A 24,296-nucleotide genomic window follows, 5' to 3' on the forward strand; every position below is an offset into this window, starting at 1 on the left:
GTAAGAATCCGTGCGAATTAAGGGTGATCGATCCTCGTCCATGGGCCAGTTCCAGAAAATCGGTCAGAAATATCTACTTGATTTAATTTTCATGCTGCAAGAAGATAAAGGATAAATAAACTAATGGGATATTCTCAGAAGAAATGCACGAATTTAGGTTGTACGTAAAGTGCAAATCTTGGAGAAAAGCGAGCAATTGAGAATGAAAAATTTAATTAGTTTGGTTCGAAGTAATTAGATACTTTGAGGACAATTCACATATCGAGAGATAATACAAATTTTTTATCGACGGAAAGAAGGAATTGAATTTGAAGTATGGGTAGGTTTTATAGGAATACTTAATGCAAAAAATATGATTTTCCTTCTTGAATATTTTTTTGGAAATTCTCGAAAAAACAAGGAAACTTAGAAGCGTTTGTACGTCGAAAGGCATAACAGCTTCGTAAATGTCCTTTCTAAAATCATTTTATTCGTAGGAAAGAGGAATTAAATGTAAAAGTATATGGAAATGTTTGATCTATCATTGCAACGAATGCAATTTTTTTTTTTTTTTTAAAGGACGTAGAAGAAAGATACTTAATTGTCACTTGGTTCTAGGAATATTAGAACAATTAAAAAGGTTTCTGAAATAAATTTTTAAACCTTTGATACGAGCAAAAAGATGTGATCGTATAAAATATCCAAGAATTGATAAAAAAGAAAACGTGATAGATAGTAGTCTGGAAAAATATTGACGAATGAAATTAGATACGAGGAGAAATTTCTAATGTAACTGTACGTAGAAATACAGTAATTTCCACGTGTTACATTTAGAAAAGCGTTGCATATTCGTAGGAGGAGTAAGCTTCTACTAACGAGAGCAATAATCGTATTTTATGTTGTGATAAATAAATCGTAGGTGCGTGAACATTCGTGGATCTACGCCATCTCCATTTAGGTAGTTAAAATGTTAGTTAACAAAATTACAGGGACGAAACATATCTTAATAATTCATAGGTTTTATCGTTCAAGAGTAAACTGTTAAAGTGCGCGCAACTCTCTTCGATAATATTTTAAATATTTATACAGAGTTTCGTAAAATTTTTTGTCATAGGACAGTAACATATCAAGTTTTGTAATTTGTTGCTTTTTAGAGAAGCACATGTTACAAATTAATTACGTGTTCGTTGTATCATAAACTATTTCCTTCTCAGATCAGGTACTGAATAGATAAACACACATCTGCCATGTTTTTCGCTATTGTTTGACAAATGCAAACGATTTTAATATTTAGAAATACGTAGAAATTGTTCGTAAATCGCTTACAATTACTTGTAATTTATTTGTAATTCGATCGTCAGCTTCTGAAACGAAAAGATTAACAATGGCATCATATTCAGGCAAAATTTGATTGTCGTTGATCACGGTTTTGTTACTTTTAACAGCGATGGAAGTTTAGATCTTGCTTCTTTTTCTTTCGAGTAATTTTTCTTAATTCTTGTATAACATTAGATTGTTCCAAAAGTTTCTTTCGTTTTATAGGAGAATGCCAGATGCGCAACATTTTTTGTTTTATATTATTTTATTGGATTATGTATGGTTCGTTTTTTTTCCCAATAGAACAAAATTCAATAAAACAAAAACATAAGACAAGAGATATCGTGCATCTATTATTTCCTTATAAAACGAAAGAAACTTTGGGGGCAACCTAATATAATATCCGAAGGAAAAGGAAAGTGATTTTCGTTTCAATTAAGAGGGAAACGACACGAATAGAATTACAGGGAATTAAGAAAGCTAAATAGCGTGAATATAGCTGGATGTTATCTGTTCGTGAAACAGTTCGATTCAACTAGTGAAATTATCTGAGGTAATTTTGCAGTTGCACAGAGAAATAGAATAGTTTCACGAAAACCCGAGATTCCGTCGGCTAAGTAGCCGAAGAACTTCGCAAAGTAATTTCGAAGTAGGTAGCACTGTAAAAGTATACCAACGAGTTGAAAACAGCTCAGAATAGTTTTCGGAAAATCTACCAAGAATGAAATCACACGCAGTAAGAATCATTGGTTTGTACATTTTATCTTATTTCATTGAACTAATCGCCAACAATGGTTTAATTTAATAACGTCATTAAGATGTTAATATTCGTTCCATGTTATTAATAAAATGAAGAACATATATAATTTGGTTAAAAAATAAAAACTAAAGAGGGGAAACGCGATAGATCACATTATTTATTTTAAAATTCAATATTCTACCAACTAACCAAACATTACCAAAGCTGTGCTTTTTATTTTCTTTTGGGATTAAATATCTATTTTTAACAAACTTTTAACAACTTTTATTTCAAAAATATTGATTGTAGTAAAATTAATTATACGGTTGGTATTCTCATAGAAAACTTCCTGGGGTTATTACGTATTTTTTAAATATTTACATACATATTCGTTGAAGTTTTATACCTTGTGTATTCTCCTTATGAGTCATAGTGATATCAAAGTTAGAAAACCAACAAAAGTAAACCTATCGTGTCTTTCCCGTGTAATCTACAAATATAATTTTACAATAAAAATAATTATATTATCCACGGTAGGTTAACGCAGTAAGGATAATGTAATTTGGATATTTTAGATGCAATTTTTAAAATTCTAATAATAACACATATGTGAAAAATTACACGAGTACTCGTTTTACGAAAATATGATACGAGAAAGATAAACTATGAGAATATAATATACTTACTATCTATCTACGTGTGAAGCGTAAGGAGAAACGGATTGTCTGTTGTCAGACTCATTCGATAACCAATATATCAGGAAATGTATCTTACTGTATCTTCACACTGGTGCATTGTTAGAAAAATATCTCGAAGAAAAGTTGTTCCCGACTAATAACTGCAAGAATATCCTATCTAAGTGAACTTTAATCAACGTAGAATTATTCAAAGGGATTCGTACACGTTTGAACGAAATTTTCATATCGTTCGTTTTCTTTCGCAAATTTGCAAATAACTAAAATCAGTTAACGCGTGTTTTCTGTTTCTACCATAGATTTCTTAAAAATATTCCAAATTCAAACCATTAAATCCATCGATTATTGTCCACTATCTACGAATTACGTTTTGATTTCTTACAAAACAAATATTCTTTCTCTTGAAGTAGCAATCTCTAGAAATTTACTCGATAAGGATATTAATAGTTCTTTGGGAATTCAAAAAAGAAATAATTGACTTAGAAAAAGATAAACCCCAGCTAAATTACAAAATTTAGAATCTGCTCCTATTTCAGATTAATTAAAAAAATTTTTTAAGAATATGCATATATGAAAAATCAACCAATTTAAAAGAACTTCAAGAATAAAACAAAGATATAAAAAAAGAATGGAATACGCGTTAATTGCACGAAGGAGAAAGGAAAGTAGGAAACAACATCGATGATTCTTACTGCATGGCTTGGACATGGGAATCGAAAGCCGATATAGGTTCGAAGACACGCGTGGAGTTGCGGAACCGAGGTCAGGGGTGTATTCACCTGGCGCCGCCCCAAGTCACGCCTACCTGCGCAATTCCAAACGTAGGCAGGCACGCCTACGCGTGCACTGATACACCGCCACGCTCCCACCTACGCGACCTACATACAGTCTCGACCAAAATTCGCTGGACGTTGGTTCGCCTCTGGACGTTCTCTGAAACGAATCGGTCGTAACCGTTTCCACCACTAATTCGAGTGGGGATTTATCGAATCGGGCTTCGTGATTCGCATAACGACTCGTGTTACGCGAACTTTGGACTTTTTCCACTTTTTACCCAGCCAGTTTGCTTGATAATGTCACGCGTTAACTCGTGTTCCATTGGTACGAAGGAAACCATTAAGGGTTAACGTTACGTTAAAATAATATTTCATTTGCAATTTTGATTTTCTTTTTTTTTCTTTTTGTATAGTACGAACACGTGAAAGAATGTTAAGAGTAAGTACCAGAGTTGTAAAAATAATTGAACTTCAGTCAAATTTGTTGTTTCCCAAACGATCACATTACGTATTTCTTCGTGTATCTCTCGTTTCGATCTCTTTGCTGCAAGTTTCATATCGTATCTTAATCGTCGCATCGATAGTTATAATGGTAATGTTCTTTCGTCGCTTTCCTGAATAATTAAAAGATTCGAAATTATAAAACTCACGCTGCTAAATCTCGGTACAATCAGTTACATTGCTTGGCAATCCAACATCAAAAACACCGTTGCTAAAACGAAATAACTCAACCAACGCCCTCGTTCCCCTATCTATCTGCTGATACCAGCTTAAGATCAAAGCCACCAATAAACCACGAATTCCAACTCGCTCACACATTTCGCCAAATCATTCTTCAACCCCCTCAATCCGTTTCTCGATAACAAAATCCTCGACCTCCTGTAACTACCCCAAAACAGGCTAAAAAAATTAATCCCGAATCAATATCGTGGGCTTTGCAGCCGCGTTTAACCCGACCGTTGCATAACGAACGATTCAGCGAGCCAGCAAGTACCGCCAACCGACCCTCTTTCAATTTTGTCCTTGATTGTACCGACAGGTGAACGCTTAGCGCTCGTTGCCGCGACCCGAGGGACACGTACAACCCGTTCGAAGGTTGCTCGTGTACGTGAACGTGTATATGATCGTGTATGTGTAAGAGCGTGGTAGGTGGAAGGTGGCAGGCCTACGCCTACCACCCCCGTGCGACCGATCACGCCGAGACTGCTCCTACTACCCCAGTTCGAGGCGACGCGCGTTTCGCGAGTTTGCGGAGCGGGTCACCCGGTGACACGTTCCTACGTCTATCCCATACAACGACCTGGTTTATGCATACGTGTGTACATGCTCGGACTTCTACCTAGAGAGAAGTTAGGCTGTAACCTTGGCGAAGTTAGTGGAGGGTTGCGCGACTACCACAGGGCCACATGCGTTCTTCTGCTTCTGTCTCGAAGGAACTTTTAGACTGAGTTTCTATTTGGTTGACACCGTCGACTGCCACGGCAGTCATCGAACAGATCCGCGTTTCGCTAGATCCCTTAGAATTAAAATAAGGTAAATCTCACGGGTTGGAAAATTCTTAACGATGCGAACGATTTCGGCAACATTGTCAGAGAACAAGCACGTAGATACAATTCGATATCTCGCGAGAATTAATTTGGAGATACAAAAATGCATAGAACGTGTGCATAATATGCAAAATACAGTAGCTTGCATCGCATTTGACGAATAAAACAATTTTCTAACTAAATTTCACTCCTCTAAATTATTTGTATTTAGAAAAATACAAGTTTGCATAAATATCCGCAGTCAGGTTGCGACGTAGCATACTTCGTTCGTTTGTCGCAGCTCACAGGGGGCAGTAAAATATGTAAAATTCGCGTGGTAGTCAACGTGTTGAAAGACGAGGTGACGTGATTGCTAACCTTTTCTGGAGAGGATATTTGCTTGAATCGGAATAAAGACGTTTTCTTTTAAATTATTGAATGTTTTATACTGGAAAGGATTTAAATGTTTCTTTTTCTCAGCCTTGGTTACTAACCCTTTGGTCGTGTAATAAGATGACGAAGAATTTAGAAGGAACGATCTAGATTTCGTGTATTTTTGGTGCCAGATGCAAAAAGCATATACTTTCGAATTTTTAAAACAGGGGAATACGTATTAATGATCGTGTCAAAAACGGATTCTGTGTAAAATGGCTAGGCTACAGATTTCTATGCGTTTATGCAACATAACTATTATGCTAACATAAATATTACGTTTGAAGGAATAGCGTAAAAAGTTACTTATGTTAGTTGCAATAAGAAGAACGAGTAATGCTGCTTACAGTTGCGTAATTGATTGATTAACAGAGGAAAAATAAACATAAGCAATCATTAGCAAAGAAACGTATTATGTTACAAACGTCTGTCGTAATATGATAAAAGTAACTCTAGATCGTTCGAAGTAATTTACTTGAAATCATTGATACATATACACTGTGCTTATTAATATCGAACTATTAATTGTTTTAATATTTAGAAAAATTCTTTTCACCAGTAACGATCAAATAACTCGATGAACGCAAAAATCCTTCTTCTAAAATTGCAAAGTACGATCGATCGTACGAAAGAATACGTATTCGGATATTTGCGCGTCGTTGGACAAATAAGTCTTACGTAAATGAACTTATTACACAATCTGTTACATTATTTAACCCGTTGTGCTAACTTCCTCGAACTCGCCATCTTCTAAAATACTCCGAAGTCGAACAACGACAACAAGGACAAAGAAATGTGTACATAATTGAGAGTATTTCGCAAGCTGGAGTAAACTTGCGAACAACGCGTTGAGATATCACTTCGGGGCAGGGATTTTCCGCTCGCGTCGTAAACGTTCTTTTTTCTCGGAACAGAGTCGCATATCGCGTCATCTCGTCGGAGCACGTGGTCGTTTCTCTCGTCACCCCGTTTCTCGACAGCGAATTTCGCTAATAGGGGCGTGTATCACGATCTCGATCCTACCTTCTGCCCCTTTCACCTTTTCTCATTCGTCTACGCCTATCCCGGCACCGGCGAGGCAACTTTTTCCACAGGGAAACAGGCGGACCGGTTGAAAAATGTCGCGCGACGGCTCATTGGACGCGAAAAGTTGCGGCATGGTAGCGTTTTCAAACGGGCGACCTTCTCTTCCGGTACTCGGCACGGAACGCTGCCACAAACGGTTCGTGAAATTTTCTATTAAACCGTCGCTCTTCTCTTTTTTCCCCGCCGCGAATCTTGGAATTGGTTTTTCCTCATTTGCCAGACTCGCTCGTTTAAAAGAAGAGATCACGGACATTTTTGTGGATTTAATTAATCTCGAATCGTTTGTTGGTTATACGATGGAATTCTGATCGGTTGGTCATCTTTCAATTGTTATATAATAATTTAACAAGTACATAGAAATATTAGCGAACGGGCGAGTTCGTGGAGCTGGGAAATATTTTACGAATTTAATTAATTTAGATCGGTTTCTTTGTTATGTAATGGAATTTCAATCGATTGGGCAGTTGCAGATTGTTTCATTCCGCGATAATTTATTGTACTAATACTAGCGAATTGACAGGTTGCAAGCTTTAGATTCTAGATGTTTTTTTATGATTCTTCGTCAAATACTACAGACGAGAAACTTGTAATTTGTAAAATTTACTTGTAAAATTTTATTTGTTTTATTATCTAAGAAGTTACGAATTTTTTAATACTATTCGACGATTTTTATTAATACTCGTAATTCGTGACTCGTAAAATTTCGCTATCGATATCAGTTCAATTGTGCAAGATGCTTCTCAGATATCTCGTAATTCATAAGGTTTACTTACGAAAGTTCTTTTGCTTTATTATCAAGATTCCTTCTGTTAAACAAGAGAGTTTATTAACGCTAATAACTTGCAACTTGCAGAATGTTATCGATAACATTGTCAAAATATACAAAGCCATGATAAATTAAAGATTGAGAACAATACTTGCTATCTCTTTACGCAAACAACGTAAATAGATTATCAATTAAAATTATTTATCAAGAATGCAATTAAAATTAACAACGAGCTTCGTTGATACACCCATCGATTTGAAATATATCGTTATTTGAATTAATCGTGATAATGAAGTACATTTTAAATAACAGAGCTTCGATAAGTACGTAACACCTACGAATGCAATTTTTATTAATGCAAGCTGGCTTTTAAATCGTTATTTCTCTCTCGTGATAATAATCGTAATAATAAAACAATGAATAATACCGTTACAGTTTCTTTCATCTACAATTTTCTAACAAAGTTATATCGTGGGAAAGATGAATAAATGTCGGAGTACTTTGCATTTCTGTTCTGAATTATACCATTTTTACTTGTCATGACTATACTTTTTATCTAAATACCACGAAACTTCTTAAAGAACACGCATATTAATTATAAATATTTTGTACAGTAAATATAAGACATACGTGCGTATATGGAAATCTACAGGACTAATACTCTTATGCTTTATCTTATCTTCCAATTATGATTAAAACAGCATCTTAATAATGGAATTTGAAAATACGTACGCACAAATAACAAATACTTGAAGGAAACTTTGCTTACTAAAAACAATATGAAGTACAAGTTGAACGATAATTACGAACGTTATGCTGGAAGATTATTAACACGTTCATAACGCTTCATACTTACGAGATGTTTGAATCATTTTTGAATTTCTATCGTTGCAAATAAATTACACGGCAGTTAATTAAGCGTTAGAATCCAATATTAATATTATCAACCGCGGCATATATAACGAAAGATTATTTCATTAAATATTCATGGAAGTATCCATATAATATTTTACAAAGCGAAGAAAGTGAAACTCGGCCTTTTAATTTTTAACTCTATTAAAAGCTTAATTCGACTGATGAACATAAATTAAATTCATCATAAATGGAATGGTTTTTAATCAAACTTTAATCTATCGGGGTTTAACATCGTGGAATCAATTTAACATTCATTAATTACAAGAATAAATATTAAATGTTTAACGGGAGATACCAGGAAGCCGAGAAAGCAAAGCGTGCGATTCGTTCCTGTTGAAATAAACTCGTTTAGAGGGATACAACTCCCCCTATAAACGCATCGATTCTCGATAAACAAATTAACAGAAATTAAAACGAGAACGAATGGAAATTAAATCAGCGAAGACGTTTCTATTTAATTCGCGGGATACGCGTACGTTCTATACCTTAATTACTTTTTTTTTCCGTTTATTAATTTCTACGAACTGTTTAACGAACCGATACTTTATTCCGTGAGAAACAGTTTATTTCATTATCGATATTGCAATCTAAATTGCAGAATGATTGCGATACGAATAATACATAAATAATATCAATTGATAATGAATGTTTCTTAATTTCCTAGATCATGTTCTACTGCGCAAAATATTCTACAAAATTTTAATTCTACTCCTATTTTCACTTAACTCACAGAACACACGTGCAATCCCTAGTTTGATTAGTTTTCCTATTTATTGATTTCAAAAATCCGTTTAACTATTGAGATTTAGCGGGAGTATAAAATATTTCTGCGGAAAATAGAAAGGTTCTCATTTTTTCTTGCGATTTTTCTAATATTTCAATATTCGAAGCACGAAGAGAAATTGCCACTGATATCCTGCATTCTTTTACTTGCAAAGAATTATACGCGAAATCCAAAATATTACTGAGAGAATTAGATAATTTTTTAAATATTCCACGGTCACGGAAAATTAACAGTTTCTTAATTTCTTGAATCGTATTGCCTTTTCAAAATGTATCGACCGAAAACTAAATTTATAATTCTTCGCTCAATTAATACGTAAAAGTCCCGTGTATGTGACACGAAAGGCTAAATGTTCAAGGGAAGTTGATAAACTCGTTCGTCACCTGACTTCGGCAAAAGCGAACGTTGCGAAAGCTAAGGATACCGAGAATGATCGACGACGCCGGACGTTCGTTGATCGCTTTTGTGCACTCGTCGCATATTTTGGCCATTACACGTCCGTTTCTGCAATTGTCGAAGGGAGTTATGCAGACTCGCACTTTTACGGTACTTAGTAAGCACCTCATTCAAGGTCCACGAATGCTCGATGCAAATCACTTCGTGTCGAGTTCGCTTCAAAATTTTTAGGAAATTCGTCGCGATGAAATATCGTAGATGAAACGCGTGAAGACGTACGATGACAATAGAAAATTCTAGTTATTCTCTAATGATAGATAAAATATTCTAAGGCAAGAGATTTGATTTATTAGGGAATTCGTTTGATACATTAGGGAAATTTGTTGCATTTGGAACTGATAATTAGCGTGCCTTTTTTAGGTTGGAAAATTGTAGAAATATAGAATATATTGATAAATCGTTGGTGTTTATTGATAGCGAATAAAGAATAATACGTTGGTAATGAATAGAGATTAAGTTTTTTCTTCTCTAGAACGAGGAACTGAATAGTTTAGGAAAGTCTGCTGTGATTTGATAATACGCGAATATGTTATCAGGGACAGGGATAATAGTTGATTTAATTTCGTTATATTAAGAAATTTCACGGTTATTTCATAGTTATATATAACGAGGTGTTAAGTATAATGAATAATTTAACGAAACCAAGTGACAATTAGTTCGATTTCTTTCTTAGAAGATCGACAGAATTTACATTTGCAAAATTCATTATTTATCAGAAGATTATAAAATACGTTATTATCTAAAGTTTTACGATCTGTTGAAAAAATACACAGAAACCAAATTTCTTTCTCTAAATTAAAAACATAGGGATGCGCTTATATTCTAATTTAATAATGAAACAAACGATACAGGCAATTTAATACGAAACAATCGTATAATTGTTATTATCGTTCACAAGAGATTACTGCGAATTTGTTTGTTTCTTGTAATGTATACGAATGATTGAATCGACGGAAAACGATCCATCTGTTTCACGCTATTTCTCTCATTCTCGTATTATTTCGTAAGGAAGAGGACAATCGCTTCTTCTGGTCCTGTGGACGAGCCTCGATCACCACATTCACTCCTCGGTTCGTTCTTTCTCGTTTGCTCCGGATAGCCGCAGAACACACACACACACACACACACACACACACATACTTATAAATACATACGCTGAAAGACACGTACACAGATACACGCAGGAACGTACGAGACAACACGAGCAATGCAGTGTTCAAATACCATGAAAGCCACCCTGTAGATCGGAATCTCGCATAGTACTAAACAGATTGTATAACACTTAACTAAGCTTTCCGTAACGATAAATACATAAAACGAGCGAAAGGGAACGAGAGAAAGAGCGAGCGCGCGAGAATTAGCGAAAAAGAAAGAATGAGAAAGAGTGAGATAGAAGGGAGAAAATGTAGACGAATGAACGAAAATAGTGGTAAATAAGGGAAGAATAGAACGAAAGAGAGAGAGAGAAAGAGAGAGAGAGAGAGAGAAAGTAAAATAACACACACGCAAAGAGTGGAAGATTGAGACGAGAGGAACCTACGAATTGTTATGTTTTCTACAGTAACGTTTGTACCGACTTACAACAATATTTGTACAATATACGATAATGGAAAAAATGAAGTTACGTACCTATACAATATAGGTTACCCAGATGCAATAACTTTTTTAAACGGTATTTAAATGAAGTAAAAAAAAAAAAAAAAGAAGAAGCAGAAAGAGGAAAACCAAGCCAGGATATTTTTCATACTTGTAACGAAGTCAGGCGGGCGATCCGTGCGCCACAATGCCGGAGGCCCGCGTGATGCCACATCGTTTCGTTTTGTGTGCCAACCAAGAGATTTTAGATTTTTTGCTTTGCAGATGATGTGTGACACGCGCGCGCGACCCGCGTCCCCGAATCTCTCGGTCGCGAACTTACAGATCGATCGACGCCCATTGCCGTTTCGAAAAAATGAACAAAAATGAGAACAGAGAGTGAGAGAGAGAGAGAGAGAGAGAAAGAAAGAGAGAGAGAGAGCGAGCAACATAGAACATATAGAATGGAAAAATGGAAAAAAAATAATAATACGAAGATACCCTACATTCCAGCACTTACACCTCGACACCCAGCACTGACGTCCAGATCGCTTGATTTAATCGAGTAAACGCTAGTGATTAGAGACGAGATAATGTGACATTGTTATGAGAGAAGTAATGCGCGTAGCTAGTTTGCCTCGGTCGCCTCCGTTTTTTAGGAACCACTCGAACGAACGAACCCGCGCCAGAAGTTTGGCTTCGCGCGAGACGCTGCGTCGTTCGCGAAACCAAAATGAAATTTTTAAAAAGATGGCAGAATTGGCTCGTTGAACGATTAAGTATGATTTTTACAAGCGTTGGGGATTTACGGGAATATTGAAAGTGAGTACAGCGATGCTTTTTGCAATATGGAAATGAAAAATCAAAGTAATAAGATACTCTTAATTATCGATATAGTCGTTTGATCGTTGGTTAAGGCTGTTCCAATTGATCAGTCTCGTACTCTGTTACGAAACGATAGTTTTCAGATGTTTCCTTGTCTAATTGAATGTATGGAGATTAAACGTGCATAATACTATTCGTAGTTAACCGAGGCGATACGATGCACGTATTATTATCCAACAGTTAGTGACCTACAATACTCGTATGCTGCTTTCTATACTTTATTGAATTCTGATCTCCAGCTGTGGAGAAGCACAATATCGGTGTACATTAAGCTATATTACGTTCACTGAATCCGAATTTTTCTCTCAGAATGATAAAACATTAATTATGAACTATTATAATTATGCATATATGGCAGATGTTTTCAACAATCTGTTATAGTTCGATAATTATAATAGCTGAATACGTAAAAATATGTTGATCACTGCTAAATAAAATGCTTAATTAGAAAAAAAATAATTATAAAGATTGAAATTCACGATCAACAAAACAATTACGAATAGTATTCTGTACGTAGATAAAAGAAACCTCCAATTTTAATATTGCCATAATTTCTTCACTCGCGTTACATTCAAAGAAATCACAGATTTCACTCCGCAAAAACCTTAACTCAATTCGAACAAAGCCGACTACAAATATCTGTAATTTTTCGCATCGCTGCAACATCTTCTCCTGCAAATTCACCTCCGGCCTACAAAATTGCCTAACAAAACGCATAACGATCTAAGATCATGCAAGGAGCTATTATTGGAGCACGTACATCTCTGGAAAGAAACATCGAAAGAGGTCACGAAGACGGAAACAAGATGTTTAAAGGATTTATCTGGACGTACGTGTTCCGATTCGTTCGCAAGCCGGTTGACAAGTTCTTTTTCCGCGTGAACGTTTCTCGAGACGTGAAAAGCACACGAGCTGTGTCACGTACGGTGTACGTCAATGTTCGAACGAGTAATCTTCGCCCCATCCTGCGCGATTAAAATTTTATCCGCGTGCCTCTGTGACGTAAAAGTCGGATTCCCCAACAACGGAATCTCCATTATGAAATAATACGTAGTCGTCGCGATACGAACACAATTCTCACGTGAATCGGATGAAATTGCTTCTTAATGCTTAACTTCGGTGCTATCGTATAACGTTCGATATATGTACGGAAGTTTCTACGATAAGTAACACGTTGACTGCAGCTCCGGGCAAAGTTTATGCGTTCACCCATAGCGAGTGAAGTGCTTTCGCTTGTTTCACAGAGATTCATTGTAATACGCATATATAATACGTAACCTTTTAAAAAATGAAATTGTTCGAGCGCTTTATGCCGCATTTAGTGCTTTACGTTGTTACAGGCACGTTAAGCGTATCGAAAATTTTACAGATACGATTGTTCGTTTTATTCGATTTACGACAGTCGACGTGTTAATTTTAATGTTATTGTTTGATACCGCTAAATCGCGTTTATGCAGAACGAGGAGCTGATGTTGCATCGAAATTTTTATTAAATTCCTTCTTGCGTGACCAGTAAGATTCATTGTGTCTATTACATCTATCTTATTGTGTTTTTTTCTTTTTCTTTTTTTGAGAATTTAATTAAGTAATGCGTTTTAGAGTAAAATAAGTAACGATAAATAATAGTCGTCACTAGGAGAGATTAGCTACGAAAGAAAGAAAAGCTAATTCCAAAATTACTTGTATAAAGACTTGGTCGTAATTCTGTTCTTTCTTATCCATCAGTTTCGAATTTTTCATTCGAAATATAAATAGGACGTAAAGAAAAAAGTAGAAAAATCGTAAGACAAGGAGTTAGAATGCGATATTCATGCTGTAATTGCAATCGACCATTGCAAGCAACTATCGCGAGCGATTTTACAATCAATTTCGTATTTTTCAATACAGTATCCGTCATACTCGTTCCATAAGTTGAGTACCAGCCAGTACGCAGACAAAGTATCGCGTGATGTGCCTAGAAACACTCTAGCGCGACCTTGCTGATCTTAGATATTATGCGCCGCGATAGGACACGTACATGAATTATCGGGGCACGATCATCGCTACGTTCGTAGACAAGGAACAGGTAGCGCGAACGAATCGACGCGTCTCGTTTTCGCATTTCGCTCCTCTGCTGGCGGTCGTCTCGAGGCAACGGTTCGATCGACGCAACGATCAAACGGACGCGACACGACCGCCCCATGTACATCGTTCGTTGTCTCGATCGACCGTAATATCTCGTAGAAAATCTTCGGGATATCTCGACGATGGGAAGCAGCCAGAGGATAGAGATAAATAAAGGGAACACGAAAGAAGAAGAAATGGAAAAGAAAAATAGAAATGGTGCTCCGAAAGCTTATGCGTCTTTCTGGCGTTCGTTGTACTCGCGATTCCCGCCGTTCTATCGTCTCCGGATGTTAAAAGGCAAAAGGAAGAGAAGGAAGCATAGCGAAGGTGAGAAACGTAATCTCTACGCGTTGTTCGGAAGTTTTTAGATGGCTCCTCGAGCGAGCGAGGAGGATCGATATAAATGAGTAGAAACGAGAAAGAGAACGAAAAGAAACGTACAACACACATGTGTACACACAGAAAATCGCTAAAGAAAGAAAGCTCTCGTGCACATAGGGATCATACGCCGCTCACGAGAACACACAATGTCCATCGGTTGCTCGAAGACGCGTTCGAGCTGCGATTCCGATGATAAAATAGAAAACGACGAGTTTTTTTTTTGGAATATAAGACGCGCGAATGAAACGTTTATAATTTTGAGCTGTTAATAGCGAAAATTTTCGTGCGAATAGAAAACAGACGGGGAACGTTTCGTTTTTGCGTGAATCGACGGTTAAGGCATTTAGTACCCGTCGGATGGAACTTGGTTAATTTTAACCGAGATTCGCTTCCGATGGAACTTGTCGGTCGCAGCTTGTGCGTGTTTCAACACGAAGGAAATATGCGTGTAATGGTTTAAGATGTTTATGACAGCGTGGCGAAAGAAGAAAAAAGGAAAAAATAAGAAAAGAGAAAAAGCGATGTTCGAGGCGACAGGTTGTACACGTGTATAACACGATTATAATTACCAGGATCTCTCGACGTTTGAGGAAATGAAATCGGAGAGAAAGACTTGTCCGTAACTAACTTCACCACGTTGACACGCGTTCTTGATCATTATGGGTACTACGCCTTGTTTCGTGTAAAATGACGTTTTGTTTCGGTTCTTAGGCGAACGAATGCATATCATAGTTGTAAATTAACGATTTGTGAAATAAAAGCTGCAAACTGTTTGTGTTAACAATAGGTCATTGAACCTTGATGTCTTTTTTTCTGGGGATAATTCACACCTGCCCGTTTCTTTGGTCGTAGAATAGCTTCTTATCGCTTGCTCCTTTTTGATGTTTTCCTCCTTGCGGTCGTTTGCTTTCGATTTTCGTTTTCTAACATTCGTCGTTGTTTAACTCCTTGCCTCGCGTAATATTTTCTATGAAATTTATAATGCAGTTTAAGAATCAAAATTATCAAATGAATAAATAGTAAGGTAATCGTTTGGCGAGGAGTTAACTAGAAGTACACACTGATTATCCTTCATTTCCTATTATTTCTATATTTCATTTCAACGTATTTAACAAACATTAAGATGTACATATTATACTATTACTTGGGTGTCTGTGTCAGAGGCGATGAAACGAAGGAATAACTCACGTACTAAATATACAGAAATGATATTGGTAAGTTTGCCCTATTTTGAAGATAATCTTTTATCTATTCTTATAATACATATTAATACTGCATGCCTTTCTACATTTCTATCTAAATTTCAGTTTGCATCTCGATTTTTATACATATATACGTATTCATTACAGTTACACGCTTATCACCGATTGTTATTCAGAATATATAATTAAAATAAAAGATAGAACAAGCACGATCAATATGGTTTTATACGATATGGGTTTATACGAATCATATGCTTGAATCGGAATTGTAACCCTGACCTGGTAATGTATAGATTCATAGATGACCACGATAATTTAAATTAGATTCGAATTAGGTTACTTAATTTTTATTTCTATCCTATATCTTAGATCATAAAGACTACCGGTGTTCTTTGTCGCGTAAAATATAGAATATATACAAAGTAGCATAAAATTAAATAAAATCGAATAGCTTAAATCCAAGATCTCATAGATCGTTCATAGAACAGGAACGATATCAATTGAAAATCGACTCATCGTTTCTACAAACTGTCGTCTTAACGAACTTCTGCTATCCACAGTCCATAAAAACGCTTCGTCATTCAACTCCTAAAATCTACCTTCGTCCTTTGATCCAGCAATCCTAAGAAAAACATCTCACATCCACGTCGCTATATACACGAATCAACCCTAGCCGAATTCCATCTAACAGACCACGATCATTTCAGGTGTCGCTGGCCCTCGGTTTGGATGCAGGAGGTTGGGGTGCCCTGGTGGAACGCACGAGTGGCGGCGGCGGAAGCGGTTCCCTGCTAGGTCACGGCGGTTTCGCCGGTCTGGCGGGGTTGGCGCGTCGCTGCGGCGTCTGTCTGGCTACGTTTCCTTCCGCCTGGTTGCTGGAACGGCACGCGTTGCTTCAGCACGCCGGCCAGGCTAGCGACGACAAACCATTCACCTGCGAGCAATGCGGCCAACGCTACCGTTACCGATCCGCTTACGTGAAACACCGGGAGCAAAACCATCGGGCCCGCCTACCGGCCGATAAGCTTTTCACCTGCGACGTCTGCGGCATGCAGTTTAGGTACCTAAAGTCCTTCAAGAAGCACCGACTGAACCACGCGTTGGAACGATTGCAACGAGCTCCGGAGCCTCAGAGCAGCGCGATGACGGTGTCCGCGGCTGCAGAGAGAAGCGACCAGGTGTCCAGCACCGGGGAACCATCGCAGGTGGAGACAGGGAGCGACACCACTACCAATCCAGGTGAGGAAGAGACGCGGGGAACCTTCAATGAAAATGCTCGCGAAGAGAGCATCTCTGAGACAGCCAGCGTGCAGGAGAATCCCGGCGAGGCTGTCGAGGTTCAAATGACCGAGGCTCCTACAGGAAACAGCAGATCAGCCGGTGGTACCAGCGAGGTTGGCGACACGGATGACAACGCCGTGGACGACGATCGTTCCGAACACACGGATCCTGTGATCAGCCTGGCTCGCAGCAGTCACGAGGTTGACAGGCGCGAACGTCGCTTCGCCTGCCCCTTTTGCGGTAAGTGCGTCCGTTCGAAGGAGAACCTGAAACTCCACGTACGTAAGCACACCGGCGAACGACCGTTCGTCTGTCTCTTCTGCGGACGCGCGTTCGGCGGAAAAAGCGACCTTACTAGGCATCTTCGTATCCATACCGGAGAGAGGCCGTATCACTGCGAAATGTGCGGCAAATGTTTCGCCAGGGCGGATTATTTGTCCAAGCATCTCACCACCCATATACACCAACGCTAAACTGCGTGGATTGTACGGACGTTCTTGTCACTCGCTGCGGCGTCTTCTAGCTCGGGTGTTTAGGGATTCTGCGATAGCGAGAAGGGTTGTTCTAAGTGGATGAATTTCGATTGTGAGCGAATCGACTCCTCGAAGTACGCAATCGCCACAAAGATATTTCGATGTTGCAAGTTTTTCTTTAGGTAGTAGCTAATCGTGGCGATTCTTGCTTTACGCGCACCGCTTCAGGGACCGACAGCGAATCACTTGTATACAACGATCGTAGAAAAACGAATTATTTTAACCGCGATGCTTGCGTATTGTGTATCGTTGAACGCGTTTGTTACATCCCGCGGAACACCCTTTCCGTGTCAGAGATGCTCGAAGAAACGAGACAACGACGTAAGAAAAATAACGAAGCTTCATTCATGTAGAATTCGCCCGATCATCGAGTAAAAGATCGTAACAAGGGGCGAGCAGACAGGTGAGAGAACGTCAACGTACGCAAAGGTAGTTTTCGAAGGTTCGTCCACGCGAGATGTCCGCTCTTCTCAGAGTCGAACGAGAGAAATTCTGGCGTGAAACTTCGGAGGATGCGGGAGATCGGCATATTTTTAAGATAACGTTAAACTACGCTTCGCAAACTTCGCGTCTTCGGATCCATTTTTCGAGGCTCGTTCAACTTGCGATTTTTTTTTCACGAGTTCTTTCCTCTCTCTGGTGCGTAATCGAAGAAAAGGAAGATTCGAGAAACGTCTAGAGCGCGATAAGAAGAGGAGAACCACGTATCCATCCAGCCATTTTTGCCCATCGAGACGAGTCAATTAGAGAAGAAGAGTGGAAATGAAGAAATCGTCGACGACGATGGCTGTACACGCGTGATTGTAATCTTATCACGAACGTGTAAGAGAATAGAAGAACGAAGTGAACGAAGAAAAACGAAAGTGGAAGAAGGTCGAAGATTTCTACTTAACGTTAGTGAGACTAATTTGTGATAAAGGATTCGAAACCAAAGAACGCGACGGACGTCGACGACGACGGCTCGTTTTTGTTGTCTTCTTCGTCTTCGTGCACCACCGACGAGCGATCTACTCGTTTACGTAATAGCTGTCAGCGTAATCGATGCGATTTTTATACAGTGCACGCGATAACGATCATTCTTCCGTATGCCACGCAGTCGAGGACACGTCGCGACTCCTGGTTGGACGGGAAGTATCTCCTGAATGGAAATCTAGTGGAAAAATATGTAACGTCTAGTATAACGTTTATGATTGATATATTGGCCCCGATTCCGTGACAATTTAATATGAAAAATGCGACCCTTTTGATCAAATTTTTTTTATGGAACTTTATCGTAGAATAGTTAAAAAAAAACGAATACGATGCAAGATTTTCCTTATATTTACGAGTTAACGTTTGAATCATTAGGTGCAATTGGATTTTTTAAGTTGATTTAACCCTTAACTAGTACTGTCAGATCCTGATAATACTTTGTATGTTATAAATATTGTCATGATTTCACTCTCAAGTAATATGTGACTTAAATATGTTGAAAATCGTTGATCAGTTCGAATTTTATAGTTGCGTATCCCGGAAGACGGATGCTCTTTTTCTAAATTTCTCAATCGTATTACCCGAATGTACGATAAATATCCAATTTCTTAAAGAAACAAGACACGCGTCTGTAAGTATTATCTATCAAGAGAGTAAAACAAACATAAATTTGAAGAAATAATATTTGTAACATCATCGTATTTCTCACCTTCTAATTTATGAGGTTGATCGTTGTGGCTTCCGAGCGACTCAATTATAACTTACAAGCGAAGGTTTACATTTTTTATCCAGCCTAGAACTTCGGTAAAGAGTTAACATGCTTCTATTTCACTGTAACTAGTTAAGGGTAACTTGCTTTACTCGCATCCTTACAGTTTCGTTCTTTTTATTCCATTAATCTAAAGAAACAGCGGAATTGCTGGTATAATGATGCAGAAGAGTGGTATCTTTGGACCGGATTGATATTTATCTTCATCCAAGCAACATTTTAGCTAGTCTTCGATCGATCTTACCGTGTCTTTTGCATTATTTCCGACTCGATCGTGTTTCTCTATTGTTCGAAAATTCCCTGAATTCCAAGAAAACCTGTGAAGGAACATATACGAGGATTAATTGAACTCCTCTCGATTTGATCCTTTTGTTTCGATCTGAGATTCTATTATTTGAATAAAAAATGATCAATCGTGGCGAGAAAATAATCAGATAAATGAAACAAACGTAAATTTCTTATTTAGAAATATGCAATGATGGATACAAAAGACACGGTTTATAGAATTTTAGGTGGTAGTTTAATAGGGATTAGACAAACTACTTAATTGTTTGACTGCAAGTATCGCGAAATATTGAATTTCAAGAATTAATTAACAAAAGCTGCGCTAGAAACATAATCCGTGTTATACGTGTAGCTCGAGATTATTCGTTACAAGTGGAGGATTCTCGCAGCAGCATCTCACGAGAAACAATCATGTTTGCTATTCTTCCTCTGAAATTAATTAGCCACTCTGGTCTACAGCCTAGACTGCGAATATCACGAGTAGTTTCCTCCTTCACAATTTCACCTGAAATAGCGTCTGCTTGCGTCTTTATGTTTTCTATCCTTAAAACAAATAATAAAGACACGTCACACGTGGAAGGAGTAACGAGAGTGGTTAAACAAATACCGTGATATTTGGCAGTCGATTAATTACGAGAAAAATAATTCAATTTACGCTATAATTATTTTCTTAATTTGTCCTCGAACTTGTTTCATTAACCAAACGACGTATTCTATTGCGCGAGATTAGCTTAACTTAAGTATCATTACGAGATACCAAATTAAAAAAGTAATCGTTTAAAAAGTAATCGCATAAGAACTTTCGCTCCTCAACTTGACAGTCAGACATTTCAAAGAATATAATCAATGAGTCCAACTCAACGAAATACTAAATTTAACAAATGACCATGTAAAAAGTAATTACATTGAAACTGCCACCTTTCGATCTAACAACATCGAACGTTCGATGCTCAAAGATTTAAAACATTTTACAGAATACGAAGAGAAGAATAAATTAAAACGACAATTGTTTAAACGATAAATTACATTGAAACGATCAACGCGATGATTCGAAATATTCCAAAGAATACCATTCTCTATAATCAATCGATCTATTGAACTATTGCATGTACCTATAATACAGAGGTGAAAAGATAGCAAAAAGAATAGGGATGTGATGGACCGAACGTGTCACATATGCAAATAAGACAGCGTAAGAACGCGTAACGATGAGCGACAGAGAGCAATACTTGCTTCCTTTGCACCAGTGCTATCCCGCTAGTCATTTTTCTAGCTCTGCGCTACGGTATCTATGTAACTTCTACGATCAATCGATCGTAACTCTTGTCGCCGGTGGTCAAAAGACGTTGCATACAATTGAAAGAAACGATAGACTTCAGGTCCAAAGGACGCAGCGACGCGTTCAACGTTAGCATGGATGCGAAGGATAGGCGCGAATCATGCCAGGCCCTTCTCGGAAGCGTTGCCGGTGCCTTGGAAAGCCAGCCGTGTATCCTTTTTAAACCTAGCGATCTAGCAATAAAGCGTGTGTTTTCCGTTCTAGCCGTCACGCAAGTAGAAAAAGAAAACCGACCAGGACACCGTGTATTATCACACGGTCTCCACGGTTCTTTCAAAAACCTCTTCTTAGCCAATTGTGTCCATTTTGCTGTTTACGTGTATATATATATGTATGTCCCTGATACGTGTACGCATATATATACATACACATGCATATACATACAAATACACATCGATGAAACGATAGATCGTCCAGAATGCACATATGCGCGAGCGCAGAAACGAGAGTGCCGGCTCATTCTCTTGGGACCTGGTCTCGCAAGCGAGTTCACATCGTCGTTCCACTCGTTTCCGTAATTCCGAGGATTCCGAGCATACAACGTATGTATATATATGTATGTGCGTGTTTACATATATACATATATATATATATGTATTTACATACATACATATACAAACAACGTTACTCGAATCCTCGAGGTTCGCCGAAAATACATTTACACTTGTTAGTCGTTCGTATAGCGTTCGCTCATCTCCCATCGGACGCTGGATCGCTGTCGATCGCGAGATCGACCAACAACTTCCGTCCGGTTCCCTGACCGGGATTTTGCGATCGAATTTGAACCTCTCGTCGCGTCTTAACTATTCACAAGGCTACGATAACTACTCGCCTGGTGAACAGGCTGCAGAGAGAGAGAGAGAGAGTGAGATGGAGAGGGATTGAGACAACGAGAGAGGGAGAGAAAGAGAGAGAGAGAGAGAGAGAGATGGATCCGTGGATAGAAACGTCGACGATGGACGCGTCCACCGGTGGGAACGAAGATCGATCACTTGGACGGATGGTAAATTATTCGGCGCGTTATTCCGTCTTCTAAAATAGACATTAAATTAAGGATAAGTAATGAGATCTACAGCGATCGTTGTTGCAAACGTGCCGTCCCAGTGCCAATGTCTCGTTTACTTTTCGTGAAAGTTATCGCATAGCTTGCGTCGATCTTTCGCCGTCCTGGTGATCGAGATCTGCTTTGAAGTAGCTGCGTGATATAGGAACGACGAGAGAAATTCTTGGTTCGGTCGTGGGCGATTTGAGCTGTTTTTAACGACACGGGATACTGCGACTGTTACTTGTCCCCGGGAGAACGTGGGATATGATATAGCTGTGAAAGATGCGTAAACAGAAGGTTCTTCTATATTTTATTCTTGTACACAACTTGCCTCGTTTTAGCGAACGCTGTGATTTCGTGATCGTTGCTCAAACCTGAAACCGAGAGCGGAAATGCTGGGAGACCGATAGCTCTTTGCGTTCCATCCTAGCGAATTTAATAGAATTTTTACTTTGTAATTTTTCGTTAGTCGCAGGTATTACATATTGATGCAACAATTATTTCTGACTTACAACGTACGTATAGTTTACACCGCGTATTTTCGAATATTTACCAACTCTTAACGCTTAGACGCTTTTTTCTCTGTAAATAATTAAGAAAATATTAATATCTTTGACTCTTTACAAAGATCATCTTACGAAAATGCTTCTGACTTTACAGCATATAAAAATGTAATTCTACACGCAGATAGATAAAGAAAGTATAACGTCGTAAAGAATAACTTTGTAATTCAGAAGTAATGAAATCGTAGTAGTATGAATATTCATTTTCGATATCGAATTTCTTCATCGCTACGTGTTACCCGAATTAACGAATTATTTGAACGAAGAAACCAAGAAACGTTAACCGATAGTTTCTCTGTCGATTATTCGAATTTCGCCAAGTCGAACGCAAAGAGCAAAATCCCCAGATCGACCGCGGTTTCGTACCAAGTTCAAGTCGATCTTTCACCCGTATGGATCCCACGTCGCGGCGCACTTCGCTTCTGTAATTTCCGGGGACACGCGATTACGTCGCTCGTCTTTGCACCCGCGAAAATGGGAAAAGAATGCGGCATCGGTTAACCGAAGAAAGTCTCGCGAGTCCGACCACGATGTACGAAGAACGACATTAAGAAAGAGAAATGGAGGAGAAGTAAACCAGGCTCGATTCTTGCGAGGTCAGTTTGCCCAAATTCCGTCAGAATTAACGTTTAGTCATTTAGCTAGTAATTTACGACGTACTTGCTGCTGTGTGTATCGCGCATTCGTGAAACGAAGTCGAATAACGAAGGTGCTATCTAAGAGAATAGAATGATCGTGGCCCGGCAGCCAGGAACGACGAAGAGAAAATGACCGCTCGCGGGAAGAAGGTGCCAAAGAAAAAGACTATAATAACGAATACTTACCTATTACACGAAAGAGGCTCGTGTGTTAGACGAGGAATAGAGTCGACCTATAATAGAAATAATGGAGAAAAAAAGAAAGAAATTTCGAGCCTCGCATTTCCCTGCGAGCGGGCTGGTCCGGCGCCGCGATGACTCGGTTTAGTCGATAAATTACGTATATTATGTTATATATATATATAGTCGAGTCGATTAAAGGTGTAAGTTTTACAACGCGAAGCGAATAATCATCGTCCCACGATGGACGAATGAACGAAGGAAGGCGAACATATTAGGTTGACTTGAAAAAGTGAACCGAAAGGGAGAAACTATTAAGGAAGAGAAACTAAACGAAAGAAGCGGATATAAGCGAATAGAGAACATGTCCAACGAATGTCAACGAGTTTCAAACAAGCAAACAAATAAACAGAATTAAAGGAAACGAAGAAAAATAAGAACATTTGCGCGCGTAGGGAGGAAAGGGAAAAATAGAGGAAATTAAAATGAAGCTAAAAGAAAAAATAGCGGAGGAAAATGATAAACTAAGAAAAAAAGAAAAATAAAACGAACGAAGAAGAAGGAGAATGAAGAGGCGCGAATATGGAAGATACAAACACGGCGAGACTTTTAATTTACGCTGGTTTGTCCATCTCGTGCGGTCTCTCGAAAAGAACAAAAAAGAAAAAAAAACGCGACGGTCGACAGGACCGCGTATCGTGTCCGTCTCTCGCGCGTGATTAACGATCCAAGGATTAAGGAAAATAGTTCCATGACGCCTGATGCCTCTGTTAGCTTTTATACAGGCAGCCACGTCCGCCCGCTGCCGCTCCATTTCCACTGCACGCCAGATTTACTGCGTTATGGACGGCCGAGGGAAGCTGCAAATCGTTCTGTCACTGAAAGACCGACTGTGCTTGACGTTTCCTGCTCCGCCGTGGTACGACCGACCGTGCTTCGAGGATCGTTCTCTGTACGGGAGAAACTACCCCTTGCAATTCGCGATCGCGATCCTTACGTCATCCGATTACCTTCCTTTTTTTAACATATTTTTAATAGATTCGAAGGGTTTATGAATTTGCGAGTTTGCAG

General features: G+C 38.5%; 1 protein-coding gene across 2 annotated transcripts in view; it reads left to right on the top strand.

The window, feature by feature from the left end:
- Positions 1-23,891, top strand: part of LOC117204248 (zinc finger protein 628-like) — a 103,838-nt gene extending 79,947 nt beyond the window's left edge. For both annotated transcript variants that reach the window (XM_033441458.1, XM_033441459.1), the window contains exon 4: positions 16,328-23,891. In XM_033441458.1, the coding sequence (XP_033297349.1) occupies positions 16,328-17,374 (1,047 nt within the window). In that variant the 3' untranslated portion in view covers positions 17,375-23,891. The remainder of the gene's footprint in view (positions 1-16,327) is intronic.
- Positions 23,892-24,296: the final 405 nt, after the last annotated feature.

This window comes from Bombus bifarius, unplaced genomic scaffold (assembly GCF_011952205.1).
Source record: "Bombus bifarius isolate JDL3187 unplaced genomic scaffold, Bbif_JDL3187 scf7180000007977, whole genome shotgun sequence".
Classification (NCBI taxonomy): Eukaryota; Metazoa; Arthropoda; class Insecta; order Hymenoptera; family Apidae; genus Bombus; species Bombus bifarius.